Here is a 14,251-nt window from a genome sequence, read left to right as displayed (position 1 = left end):
ATTTATTTGATAAAATAAAAGTCATGCTGATTTCAAATTTAGGTAAAAAGAGAAAAGAGATGATTTGAATTTATGTCCACTGAACGTAAGTGACCCTATTTGACTATGCTTAAAATAACACAATCTGAGGTTGGTGTTTAAGTATAGCCAAATAAGGTATACAAATAAATATAGGACAATAAATACTTTGACAGATGCAAGACATGGTGCTAGCTTTCATTTTCACAGTCCTACCAAACTTCTTAAGCCTGTTCCCTAGTAACAAGTTGATTTCACAAATAAAACATATAACAATAACAAATGATAGCTAATATAGTGACCATTCACTATGCAACAGGCACTATTCTATGTGTTTTAGGTATTAACTCATTTAATCTTCATTTCAACGCTATGAGATAGGTATTATTATATTTCCTACTTCACAGACAAGGTGAATAAGTTAAATAGCTTTGTCCAAGCACACAGCTGGTAAAAAATGGATTTTGAATCTGCACTTAGTCCGTACTCTCAACCATTTTGTCACATAAAAATAACTTAACTTTTTATGTATGTCAATGATATTTGTGAATAACTACTGAAGACTAGCCCTCACAGGTAGTACAGGGGCCTTACAAAAACTTTCTGTTGCTATTTGGGATTTTTTTACACTTTAGCTCACTGTTTACTGGCCGCACACTATTCTCCCTTCTTACCCAAAATGAGATCTGCAGATATACCTGTAATGGTAAAAAAAAGAGAGAGAAAAGGTGGGACTATTTTGGAGGATACTTATCATCACACGTTTGGAATTTTTAAGTCCTATGATCGTAGAAGTTGCTACTCTACCACAAGAGAAACATTCCAAGGAATATAGATCACTCCATCTCTTGGACATGTCTCCTTTATATAATTACCTTTCAGTGAACATTAGTAATACAAACAAATGCATCATAGATACATAAAATTTATATCTATAGCCCTCAAGTCAGTGTGAAAATATGGCAGCAAAATGCAACCTACTTTGATTTTCATACTTCCCCCTAGGTGGAGATGGTTCATGAGCTAGAAATGAGCAAAGAGCAAGAGAAGGGTAAAAATTACTACAGAGTATGTCTAACCCAGAAATATCCTCACGACACACAGGACTGAGGAGAAGGCTTGGCTACTGCATAAAAATGTACTGGGGTAAAGACTGGCAATTTGCGGAGGGAGGAGACAATTTTATTAGGAAATCGGGTGTCACGGAATATTTCTGAATTTATCTCTGACAAATAATGTACACTTGTCATGAGAAACAGAGATTTTAAACACTGGATTGGGTAATAGAAGTAGACTATAATATTCTTAGTCACTGTTCTTTAAAGATAAGAAGATAAGCATTAACTTATTTGTTGGAGCACTGTCTGGAGCCAGAGCCAGAGTTGTGCACAGATAACTCCTAAAGGTCTTTTCCAAATCTAAATGCTCTAAGATTCTGAATAAATACTGAAGAATTTATGGGTGGAGGGGGGTTGGGGGGAAAAGTACCAATGGCAAAAACAAGCAATTTTCTTAGGTACTAGAAATAATAAATCTTTAATTCTGATACCTCAGATTAGCTTATCTTTCACATTGTATAATGAATACATATGAGTTATTGCTTGCACATTATTTTCCCCCCAAATTTCTAAGACATATATTTGAGAAAATAATTCAATATTTGGCATATCAGATTGAAAGCAGCTATTTCTGGGCTGTACTTTCGTGAAACAGCTAAATTCCCAAGCAATTCTGTGCACATTTGAAAGATGCTGCAGTGTTCCTTTTGTTTGTTCTTTATTGATTACCACAGACTGTTATGAAAATAATGTCATATTATTTCTATAGCAGAAAAGAAATCTTTCCATTGTTCTGCATATGTACACTGTAACGAATGTAAACACATAGGACATGGGCATACTGCTGACAGAAGCTTCTTCAGAACTGACTCTATTATGAAATTCTATGTAAACGTCAAGACTCTGATCCATTGAATTCGGTAAATTAGTGCTGTTTGCGCCTCATCATGCCTCAGCATATACCTTGGCTAAGCGTGACTCTGAATATTCTCTGCTTGCTTATTCACTAGGATGATTATGTCAATTTACCTGAGCTATAACCAATTTTTCTGTTTTCTTTAACTACACAATTCCAGGTACATAATATCTCTAAATTATGTGTTTTGTATTTTACCAGGCCTTGAATATCCATGCACCAATAATCTAGTCAACTAAAATCAAGCAATGGTATTAAAACAGCAAATTAAGGAAATAATTTATCTTGAAAATTTTATACCATAAAATTTATTATGTAGAATATAGTAATGTTGGTCATTATAAAACCTTACATTGCATATTACATTATAATGTCTTACAATGTTTTATTGTTTTCAGGATACTTTATGCTCATTCTTTTAACAAATATTTACTGAACATTTATTCTGTCATCTAGAATAAAAGGAACAAAACAAGACATAACCTTTATTGTCATAAGGGCTACATAACATAAAGAGTAGGTGGTCAAAAATAAGAAAGGAAATAAGATAATTAGAAATGTTAAGTTCCATGAAAGAGAAAAATAGAATGTTTAAGTATAATAAATGAGAGGGTCATATTAGATAGGTTAGTTAAGGGATGTTACCCCTAAAGAAGAGATATCTGAGTTGAAATTAAACGATGAAAAGCAGTCAGCCCTATGGAAAACAGGAAGAAAAATACATTGGGAAGAGAGTATAGCACGTACGAAAGCCACATCACAGAAAAGATCCTGATATTTAGGAAGAAATTAGAAGTCTAGAATGGCTGGCTATAATGAATGAGAAGGATATTAGAAAGAAATGAGGTTTAAAAAGTGGGTAAAAACTAAATATTCAAGCAGTATAAAGAAAAATTTTAAACTGTGGATCATGATCCACAAATTTAATTGGTCATAACAGCATTAAAAAAAGAGAGAGAGAATAGAAAGAGAGATCAGAGCATATTATACCTAATTGTTTTGAGAAACTTTTTTTCTATCATATACATAGATGGCATGTTTGTGTGTGCATGCTTGTATGTGCATGTGTAAAATGAACATCTACAAAATGTATAAAATGAACATCTAACTTTCTCAGTGTGGATGATAGTTTAAAAAGCTTGGAAGACATTGTTATGGATTATGGCAATAGGTTTGGAGTTTGTTGTAAACTGGAATAGGATTAAGGAGGCAATGGGTAGGGGGAGGCAGGGAAATGTTCTAGTTAGATAAATAACCTGAACAGAGGTCTGAGGCCAGAGGGATAATGGAAAACCATGGCAAAAGAGAGTACTACAGATGGGTCACATGAGATGATACTGGTACATGTTCACTAGATATGATAGGAGGTGATCTTATCGAAAGGTGTTTACATGTAGTGATAACAATATCTATCTGATTGGACTAGACTGAGGAAATAAGTCATTCAAAGCAGCCTGATTGAACAACTTTTAAAATATTTTCAAAAAGTCTGAGAGCACATGAGGAAACTAGGAGAATTTGGGAATTAGGAAGAACTGTTTTGTTTTGTTTTGTTTGAGATAGGGGATATATTATCTAACTTAATTTATATTAAGTAAATCACACAGGTTAGGAATTATTATCCCTCTTTTAGAGTGTTTATGAGTTTCCAGTGGTAGCAATGGTGGACAGGGTTTAGGATAGCTGTAGTGGTGTGGTGCCCTTACTGGACTACTTACTTCTGTGGTATGGTTCTGTCTATGGTCTGGTTGCTGCCTAATGCTGCTTATACCTGTCTTTTATCAGCTTGATTCTTCAGACTTACTGGAAATTCCTTGAATCACAAATATCTTCCAATAAAATCATTGTTTTGCTTAAATACATCAAGAGTTGGTTTCTGCTGCTTGAAACCAAGAACCCTGCCTTAATCAAGCAAACACTACTTACTTACTTGAGATTCTAAATAGATCTTCTCTTCAATACTCTAAATCAGACTGAAGACAGAAAATACATGTGGTATTATAAACTTCCTTGACTAGAGCAGCAGATATGTTTAGAAAAGTAGATCATTCAACTAATGTCTACTATGTCTAATATCTGGACATCATCTCTAATAATCCTTCATATACTTGAATGTAATTATTAAGTCTTCCCTCAGTCTTATTTTTCTAAAAAATCCCAGTTCCTTAATCTTGACTCTATGCCTTGTTTCTCAGTTCTTTAATCATCTTCTTCCAGTCCTCTAAGTCCTCCTCTGGTACCCTATGTTCTCCACTTGTCAATGTTAAATATATGCTAAATGCTGTCCAAAATATAATTTATACACAGTTAATCGCTAGCCTCACCTCCAAAGTTCATGATTCAGTAGAACAGGCTAGGAACCAAAGGAGAGCATTTCTAACAAGTTCTCAGGTGATGTCAATGCTGCTGGTATAAACAAACACACTTTGAAAACCACTGTACTGGAGGATACAAAAGAAATGCGAAGCTCTACTTTCACAGGAATGGAGGAAAAAAAATGCTATCTCACAACTATTAGTTCCTTTAGTTTATTTCAGTTTTATATTCTGGGGCAGCTATTCATAACAACATTATCAAAGCTTTCATTGCTATAATAGTTTTTGAAGCATACCAAAAAGGTGCACTGAATAAGTACGTACACATGTCATTTTCCTTGACAACGGAAGTCAGGGAAGTAGATATGAACTTAAATCCACTTTGGCAGTAATGGATCATAAAAGATTTTGATTCAGAGTCACTGGTCTAAGTTTGCAATTAAGAAAAACTGAGCTGGATCATAAAGTAATTCTATTTTTAATTTTTTTGAAGAATTTCCATACTGTTTTCCATAGTGGATGCGCCGATTTACATTATCACCAGCAGTGCACAAGGGTTCCTTTTTCTTCAGATCTTCGCCAACACTTATTCCTTCTCTTATCTTTTTGATAATGGCCATCTCAACAGGTGTGAGGTGATATCTCACTGTGGTTTTGATTTGCATGTCCCTGATGATTAGTGATGTTGACCACTTTTTCATGTACTTGTATGTCATCTGTATGTCTTCTTTGAAAAAATGTCTATTTAGGTCCTTTGTCCGTTTTAAATCAGATTATTTGCTTTTTTGGTATTGAGTTGTATGAGTTCCTAATATATTTTTGGATATTAACCCCTTTCAAATACATGACATGATTTGCAAATATTTTCTTACATTTCATAGGTTGCCTTTTCATTTTGTTGATTGTTTCCTGTGCTATGCACAAGCTTTTTAGTTTGATGTAGTCCCACTTGTTTATTTTATTGTTACCTGTGCTTCTGGTATCATATTTAAAAAAATAATAATTGCCAAGACCGTCAAGGAGCTTACTCCCTATGTTTTCTTCCAGGAGTTTTACAATTTCAGGTCTTATATTTAAATCTTTAATCTATTTTGAGTTATTTTTTGGTGAGTGGTATGAGATAGGGGGTCCAATTTCATTTTTTGGATATGTGGATATGTGGATAATCCAGTTTTCCCAATACCATGTATCAAAGAGACTATCCTTTCCTCATTGTGTATTCTTGGAGCCAGCAACTCCACTTCTGGGTATATATCTGAAGGTATAAAATTAGTATCTCAAAGAGATATCTTCTGCACCCCCACACTCACTGAAGCATTATTCACAATAGGTAAGACATGGAAATGACCTAAATGTCCATCAAAAGATGAATGGATAAAGAAAATGTGGCATATCAATGAAACGTTATTAAGTCATTTGCAACAACATGGATGAACCTTGAAGGCATTATGCTAAGTGAAATAAGTCAGACAGAGAAAAACAAGTACTGTATGATCTCATTTATATGTTATATATAAAAAAATCAAACTCATATAAACAGAATAGAATGGTGGTTACAAAGGGCAGGGGAGTGGGAATATTGGGGGAATGTTGACAAAGGGTACAAACTTCAGGCGATAAGATAAATAAGTTCTGGGGTTCTAATGTATAGCATTGTGACTACAGTTAATAGTACTGTACCACATACTTGAAAAAAAAGAAAAAGTAAAACTGAGCAAGCATATACATGTCCTAAGCCCCAAAAAAGTTTTGTACTGGGGGAAAAAAAAAATCAAAAAAGAAAAGCAGAGTTAACACTATGGTTAGCAGTATCTCAGTTCAGTTCCATTCATTTTTCCCTGTGTATTTAAAATTAAGTAGCCGGCTCCTGTTTCAGCTGTTATTAAGTGCTATTTTTTATTTAATTCATTCAACAAACATAGGTTGAGCACGAATCATACACAACTGTTCTAGATATAAGAAAGAGAATGGGAGCAAACAAACAAGGTATGTGCCTACATTAAACTTACCTTCTAGTGAGGGAAAGACAACTCTTAGATAAGTTAAAAATATAGTCATGAGAATAACACGTAGCCATGAGTATTGTGGAAGAAATGTGGTTTCTGTTAGAGAACAGTACAGGGAGTTTAAGCCACAGAAAAATTATTTGGCCAATAATTTGACTGAGAAGGATCCAATAAGATAGGAAGAAAAGAGAAGAATATATAGTCAAAAAAGCCAAAAGAACATACTGCCTCAAGTATAGAGTAGCTGGCTGGTTGACAGAGATTAAGAAAATTTAATCTAGAGGAATGTTTGTTATATTTAAGAACTGGAGATTACTAATGACCCTCATGGGAGAAATTTCTTCGAAAAGCAAAGAAAGCCAGTTTGAAAGAGGCCGAAGAACATGTGGTCAATCCTGGGAGGTTTTACTATATAAAGAAACAGAGAAATCAGGCACTTGTTAGAATGGATATACTAGCCAGTGGAACTTTCAAAATGGATGAAAGTAGCTAAAGTATGTATGTATGTTGTTGAGGCCAAACACGGTACTAAGTCCAGACAAACAGGTGGTATACTCCATACTCAAAGTCAGGCACACTGCCAAACTAACAGTTTGAGGCCTTGGAGCATTTCCTGGGAGGCAACTCTGTTACTCTGACTCTTTCTGAGGGCCAGACTAAGATTTGTTAGTACTGTTCTCTTTAGAACCTTCTGGTCATTCCAAAGCTTAGCCTTCGTGAAACAGCCTTAGACTGTATATAGCTGGGGGATTATACTCATATCCTCAAGACTTTAGTCTCCATGAGACGCAACATCGTGATTCCCAAACTCTTCAAATATATACCCCACAACAAAGGTTTCTCACTCTAAGCTTTCGAATCTTTGTCCAAGCAGAGATTTTTATCATGTTTTACGTCTGCAGTTAGTTTTATAAGAGTAACTATACTAAAAGTAAATACACTTTTTCAGACAATACAAGACCTGGTTATTATGTAATGCTATTAACTATTAATTCCCATTTTCCAGATTAGGAAATCCAGGTGTAAATATGTTATTGCCTAAGGTTATATCGTAGTCAGTGGGAGAAATGATACTTGAACATGTATCTCTGAAGTTCTAAACCTAGAAAAGCATATGTGAACTTCTTTTATTTCCTCCTTTCTTAAAAAGAAGGAAGGAGAGAAGGAGGAGAAAAAACAAGTGTTATCTTGTAGAACTGTTCTGGATGTCAAGGTACAGAATATGAAAATATCACAGAACAAATTGCCCTTAATGTGCATCATTTAATTCTACTAAGGGAAAATAATAAAAAGGTATATAGACAGCTTTTAGTTAAAAGCTATTTAACTAAAACATTTGATGTTGAAAAACTTTTAAACGTGGATTTTTCCATATATTTCATGAATATCCAAAGACTATCCTATATTCACAAAATAAATTTAATATAAAGGTATACATGGAATTTTTTAAAAACATGAAAATATAGTCATATGAATAACAAAAGGCTCTTAAAGAGTCATAAAAAGTCACTAGTGTATTATCTATCAACAATAATATACACAATAATATAATATAATGTATAAAATTTACTAAAAAATTTTTTTTGGTAACTGGTCAATCCTTCTCTAACTACATAAATAATTCAGGATCAGAAGACCACAACCTGCAGATTACTGAAAAGAACATGTTGAGGGTCAGGAAATATGAACTCTAGACACTAAGTAACCAGGCAAATTCTTGCATCCCTGCCTCAGTTTGCTCTCCATAAAGAAGAATTGGAATAAATGATATCCACGACCTTCCTAACTGACATTCTAAGAAGCCATATTTAAAGTCTTCCATTTGGGAAGAGATGAAAACCGTTATAGATTAATGAAATGGGCCCTCTCTAATTGTAAAGAGACACTGGTGCTCTTTTCAACAAAAGGGCAGTTCTCTCTTCAAGAGCTTCCTAAGTAACCAGTCATACAATTCCTAAAATCCATCTGACAAACCAGATCCTACACCAATATTAATATCGGTAGAAACGTAAATGAAGAAAGCATCCTCTCCATCTCAGTTATAGGAATTCTATGACTATTTCTTCTAAAAAGAGAGCATTTTAATAATAAGAAAGCATAGTTTTATCTGCAAATCCTGAAACTCACTATTTCACTAAAAGACGAAAAAGGAACTTGAAGGATATCTCTTTCAAGGTTGCCTATTAATAATTTTTAAAGTGTACAGAAAAAACAACTGGATGGCTTCAGAAAATGCATTAACTATATGATCTTTAAGTAATGACTATTTAAAAAATATGAGTCCTGTACACATGCTCATGGATTTTGAATAAACCTATCCAATGTCAATATATTAATAATATACCTCCCAAAGAATACCATGTGATATTATTAGATATTATTCAGATAAAAGAGTTCTGTGGTTCAGTTTTTAGAACACTGTACATCTTTCCTATAGGACTACTCATAGCCTTTAAAAGATTAATAATAGGAATTTAGAGTCCCCAAAAGAAGGGCCTTCATGCAGAATTTCCTTGCTTGTGTAACCACAGAACTCTTTTACAGGCTAAAATTTTATGAAATACACTTTGATAAACTCTTTCTTGGGGTTCATGAGAAATCTTTAATCTAAACAAGAAGATATGAGAAGGCTTTCTACCGGTCAAGTCTTATTATAAAAGCTATCCATGCAATGGGAATTTTAAAACATTGATCATCTTTCAACTGGGATAAGCTTCAAAAAATAGTTGATAAAAGAAAATCACTTAAAAAGATTTTTTAAAAAGATTTCTTAATTTGACATGACATAGTGTGCTGTCTTTATTTCTACTTTGACTAACATGACAGAGGAGTGAGTGGGGGAAAGAAGAAGTCCAAAAATGAAGTAGGGGAAAGAAAAATATTGTTTTATTAAAAAAACTGACTTCTTAGCTACATTAAGAAATGTTAATTGAACTGGACTCTCCTCGGTAAGAAATATTTCTCATTTAGAAATATATCTCTAAATGATTAGAGATCATAAATTATAAGATCTGTAGAAATGGATAAGGCTATGATCCAGCCTCTGAAAAAAATATTCTTGGAAAAATTATTGCAAAGAAATATACAGATAGTATAGCCTGGGTGACTAGAGAGACTGTGATAAAATAAACAGGAGCAAAAGTGAATTAAGTTACTTTCTCCCTTGGGTAAAGAGGTATTCTACTCCAACTCCCAGTACTGTAAAGCATTCTCAATTGTTAAATTTAAATATATGCTCACTCAGTAACTCACATTGTTAAGCCTGTTATGTTGGCAATAAATGTCCATATTCACAGCAAGAGCCAAAGTAAACACTTTAGAATCATCAAATTTTAATGATTACACATTTTCATAAGTGATGACATATCTCTGTGAGGGTTATTATCACCTCTTAAGGGAGACCCCCTGCATTACGGCTACTTGGCATGAGGATGCCAGTGATGGGAGCATCAGTGAACAAGTACTTACTAAGCATGCACACAGGTTGTAGGGCCAGGTATTGGGTGTTTGAATGTTCATGATAAACATCGGCATCCCTATCATCTGGGAGTATCATCAGCAAAAACCATTTACGACATAGTAGTGGGAATCTGACTATGATGCAAGTCAGCAATCAAACACTAGCTGGCTATTAATTTAGTGCAATGGAATAGAAGAATACAGAATACTCTTTCTTAAGAGTGTTCTTAACACACATGTAAGTGTATCAAATAAAAAAAGAGAGTATAAAAAACCTAAAATGAGCATTAGAGACAAAAATTGTACATAGTCAAAGGTCAGCACTACAAAATTACAGAAAAAAATGGAATGGCTTATGATGACAAAATTTATTTTGATTATATTTGAGAAAAAAATTCCCAATCCTCTAGCTACTAAAATTTTGAGTATGACTCATGGCAATCCAATATTTCTTTAGTAAATATGAAAATGATGCTACAGAATCTCTAGTCAAAAATTATACTTGATAATAATGAAAGGTTTTTAAAGATACAACTTCTTTTTCTTGACCAAGGGTACACATTTATGACATAATTGGCTGGAGTTAAGATACAATCTGGGCCCATACAGACCAGATCAAAGCTAATTGGACTTTGTGGAAAATGAACTCATGACCTAGATCTCATTAGTCATAACTAACTGAGCTAATGGGCCATAGAAAATACATGTTGGCATGAGATATTTTCTTTGAATCACTTCTGCACTTAAATGGGCCATGTAATTATAGAGAGTCAACTTTAGAGATGCTGTTTTTCTAAGGTTTTGTGAATGCATTGATCCATTGATCACACATTTATCTATTATGTGGAAGACCCTAAGGTCAGTGGTGGAATAGTTTTAAAATGCACGAGGCAATAATAACACAGAATTTAGAGTCATAAATAGGAGAGAAAAATGTAATAAATGAATGAATGAATGAATGAATAAATAAATAAATAAATAAATAAGCAAGCATAGTATACAATTATAGTACCCTAATGTTTTATTTCCCTGATGTTATGCAAAAACACTTTTGATAAGCTAACTATATCCGTTTTGTAGATAAAAGGGTAGGGTGGAGAGATTACTAGTCTGTAACTTTCATAAAGTCACAGACTAATCATCTCTCCACCCTACCCTGGACCAATGATAAATGACTGTAATAGATACTGTAGGGTTAACTCTCCCAACACACATTCCAACTGCCCTTTTCCCTTGCTGCTTTCTAGCATACAGACATGAAAGCTACAAAGTCAAATTCCCAGATTCCTGGGAAGCTAAAAAGTACTAGGTGATACAGTTATGGTCAATGAGATGAAAGCAAAAGGGAGCAGGGGGTTTCTCGGAAAGCCTCTGCATATATATGTATGATACATTATATGTGTGTATATATTTGTTCATTATATATGTGTATATATAATACATTATGTGTGTGTGTGTTCCAGACAGCAAGAAGAGAAGAGGTGAATGAAGGAGTTGTTGTTGTTGTTGTTTTTTATAAAGCAAACATTATTTTTATTTAATAATCTTTGATATTTAAAATACAAATCAAACATCCACATTAACAATAGAATCCTCAGTATTCAACAGTGGTTTGTAAGCCTGGCTTTTCTAAGGACCAGACTGTAAGGGCTATGTGCATAATAATAGTGAAAGATCTCAGAGAGTGGTGCACACACAGAAGGGCTGCAGTTGGGTCCTGAGCAAAAGCACTGGCATGGTGCACCTGTCTGACAATGCTTTTTATTTTAGATGTTTTTTGTACTTGAATTTCAAATAGTTTATTTGTACAGAAGAGTAATTTTTAAAAACTTACTCCTGGTAGTCTAGTGTTGTAGAAATTAGATAATCACATTTCAAATACGTTTTCCTCTTTCAAATAAAAATCATTAAAAAAATTCCTGGAAATATTCCTTTGAACTATGCAAGAAACAACTGAAGTGCGTCCTTAATTAATCAAGAATTTCCACAGCTTTTTCATTATATTTGGATTTTGTGTGTGTATATATATAAATATATGTATATGTATATCCATACATACACACAAAGTCCAATTATATATATATTCCTCTTCTCCATTGTGCAAATCACTAGCACACTGTGGTGCAAATATAAAAAGCCTTATTGGAGAAAATCTTACAAGCTGACATATAGCAGAGAGAGCATAGTTGGACTGGATATATGGAAACTGATCAAGTAGATCTCTGGCCTCAGTAGGGAGAGTTAAAAAGACTTCCAAACATAAACTTACATTGCTCCATTGGTATACACAGTATCGCTTCCTTCCACATACTGCACCTGAGCTGGATAGACATGTTGTACCTGTTGCACAGTCTGCACCTGCTGTACCTGAAAAATAAATATTAGGACCTTGGTGAGCAGTAGATAAGAAAGAATACACAGCGTTAGATTTGCCTCAAAGATTTCTCTAGGGTACTGATAAATGTGAGAGTGGCTTATGATGCGATTCTTAAGATTCTTCAACATAAACGCGTATTGGGTCAAAAGAAACTGTAGCAATTATACTAAATAAATTCCATAACATTCCTGCAGGTATGTATGTATATACTCACTTCAAATGTTTAGGGTGAAAATTCTAAAAGGTCCTCATTTATATTGATAATTTATGATATTCTCTTCTGAATAATAAGCTAAATTTATTTTTAGTTAAATTCATGATGGAAAATTTCAAACACTCAAATGCAGAATAACTACTATAATACACCTCCCTCATAGATTCATCATCCCAGATAAATAATTGTCACCAAACATCTCCTTTCAACTCCTTACAAGAGTCGAAAGCAAGTAGAGAGATTATATCATTTAACTGGTAAATATTTCATTTTATTTCTGAGAGATAAGAACTATTTTTAACATGAACACAATATCACATATAAAATATTAACATTTTCTTAATATCACCTAAAATCTAGCCATTGTTCAAATTTTTCTGATTATTCCGAAGTCTTTTTAAAGTTGATTTGTTCAAATCAAGGTCTAAACAAGGTCTACACATTACATTTCGGTGATATTTCCTATTTTTCTCTTTGAATCTTTAACAATTTCCTATCCTTTCTATTTCTTGACTGTTACTTATTGAAGAAACTGGATCATTTATCTTGTAGCATTTCTGGAATTCTAGATTTGGCTGATAGCATCCCTGAGATGTTCTTTAATAAGCTCCTTTATCTCCTGTATGTTCTAGAAACTGGAAGTTAAATCGGCAGCCTTGAACAGGTTTTAAAAAACTCTGTACCCTCCTACTTCATCTATCAGTTGCTATATAACAACTGTTTGTCTCTCTTTCTGCAATGTTAATCAGTGGGGTCAGTGGATCCATTTATTATAATGTTCCCTATAATGTTACCTGAACATTTTAGTAGCCAATGATGATCATTTTCTACAGATATTGTTTCAATTAATAAAGAGTGCAAACTTCGGTAGTCTAATTCTGTTATACATTCTTTCTTTATTAGAAGACCTCTATAAAGAAATTCCTCTCATTAAGTATCTGGTTACTTTGAAATAAGGTTTGCACAGGAAGAACACAACAAACATACGATTTTTTTCTTTATCAGTACTCAGAATAATGATTTTATCTCCTAGCTCCCTCTCAAGGTAAGCAATGAGGTTTTTAGTTTGGTTTGGTTTGGTTTGTATCCTTAACAATTCTTGGCTATTTACCATATGTGATCTTTTTCAATCATAGCAGTCTATTTTCTTGCTAAAATTGTTCTATTTTTGAAAAATGTAATCTCTTTAAACTGGATCCTGTATCTTTTGACATAACCACAGTAATCTTTCTTAACTCCCTTACTTTCCACGAAGATAAGATATTCCAGACTTATCTCTTATATTTCCTGTCCTAGATATGTAACCAACCATTTCTTCAAAAAGCCTGACTCCTATTAGTAAAGAGTTATATAAATATGTAAAAACTGTTTAGGAAGGCAGTTTATAAATAGGCATAATAACTGACAACTTCATAATTTCCTCTACAGAAATATTTAACATCTAAGGAGTTGCTGCACAATATTATAAAACAGTACAGTTTATAAGTGCAGAAAGTTAGAAGGGAAAACCTAATGACTGTGGAAAGTAGAATGATTAAATAAATTATAGGAAAACCATTCTGTAGAATATATATATGGCCAATGTTAAGAATAAAGTAAGATTAATATGTATTTTAACAGCAAGATCTCTAAGACAGTATCAAGTGAATAGTATGTTGTAGAACAATACTTGTAGTGTGACTTATGTTTTAAAATATTTATATATCAGCATATATGTTCACCTGTGTATACAAATGTATATAAGTATATAAAGAAAAATAGAAGGATGCACATCAAACTTGTGAAACGGTTACTCTGTTGAGTGACATAAAATGAAAGGTGAGGTGACCAGCATCTTTTATTCTGCATATTTATACTGGCCTTTTATTTTTAAAATGAAAGTGAATTT

The 14,251-nt window shown here is 33.3% G+C and overlaps 1 protein-coding gene across 3 annotated transcripts in view; it reads right to left on the bottom strand.

Annotated features, from left to right (window-relative positions):
* Positions 1-14,251, bottom strand: part of RFX3 (regulatory factor X3) — a 260,761-nt gene that overhangs the window by 101,799 nt on the left and 144,711 nt on the right. For all 3 annotated transcript variants that reach the window (XM_015594543.2, XM_025051406.1, XM_025051407.1), the window contains exon 3: positions 12,042-12,139. In XM_015594543.2, the coding sequence (XP_015450029.1) occupies positions 12,042-12,139 (98 nt within the window). The remainder of the gene's footprint in view (positions 1-12,041; positions 12,140-14,251) is intronic.

Source organism: Pteropus alecto, unplaced genomic scaffold, assembly GCF_000325575.1.
Source record: "Pteropus alecto unplaced genomic scaffold, ASM32557v1 scaffold95, whole genome shotgun sequence".
Taxonomy (NCBI): Eukaryota; Metazoa; Chordata; class Mammalia; order Chiroptera; family Pteropodidae; genus Pteropus; species Pteropus alecto.
The sequence above is the reverse complement of the archived record's forward strand: the minus strand, read 5'-3'. Positions and strand labels throughout refer to the sequence as shown.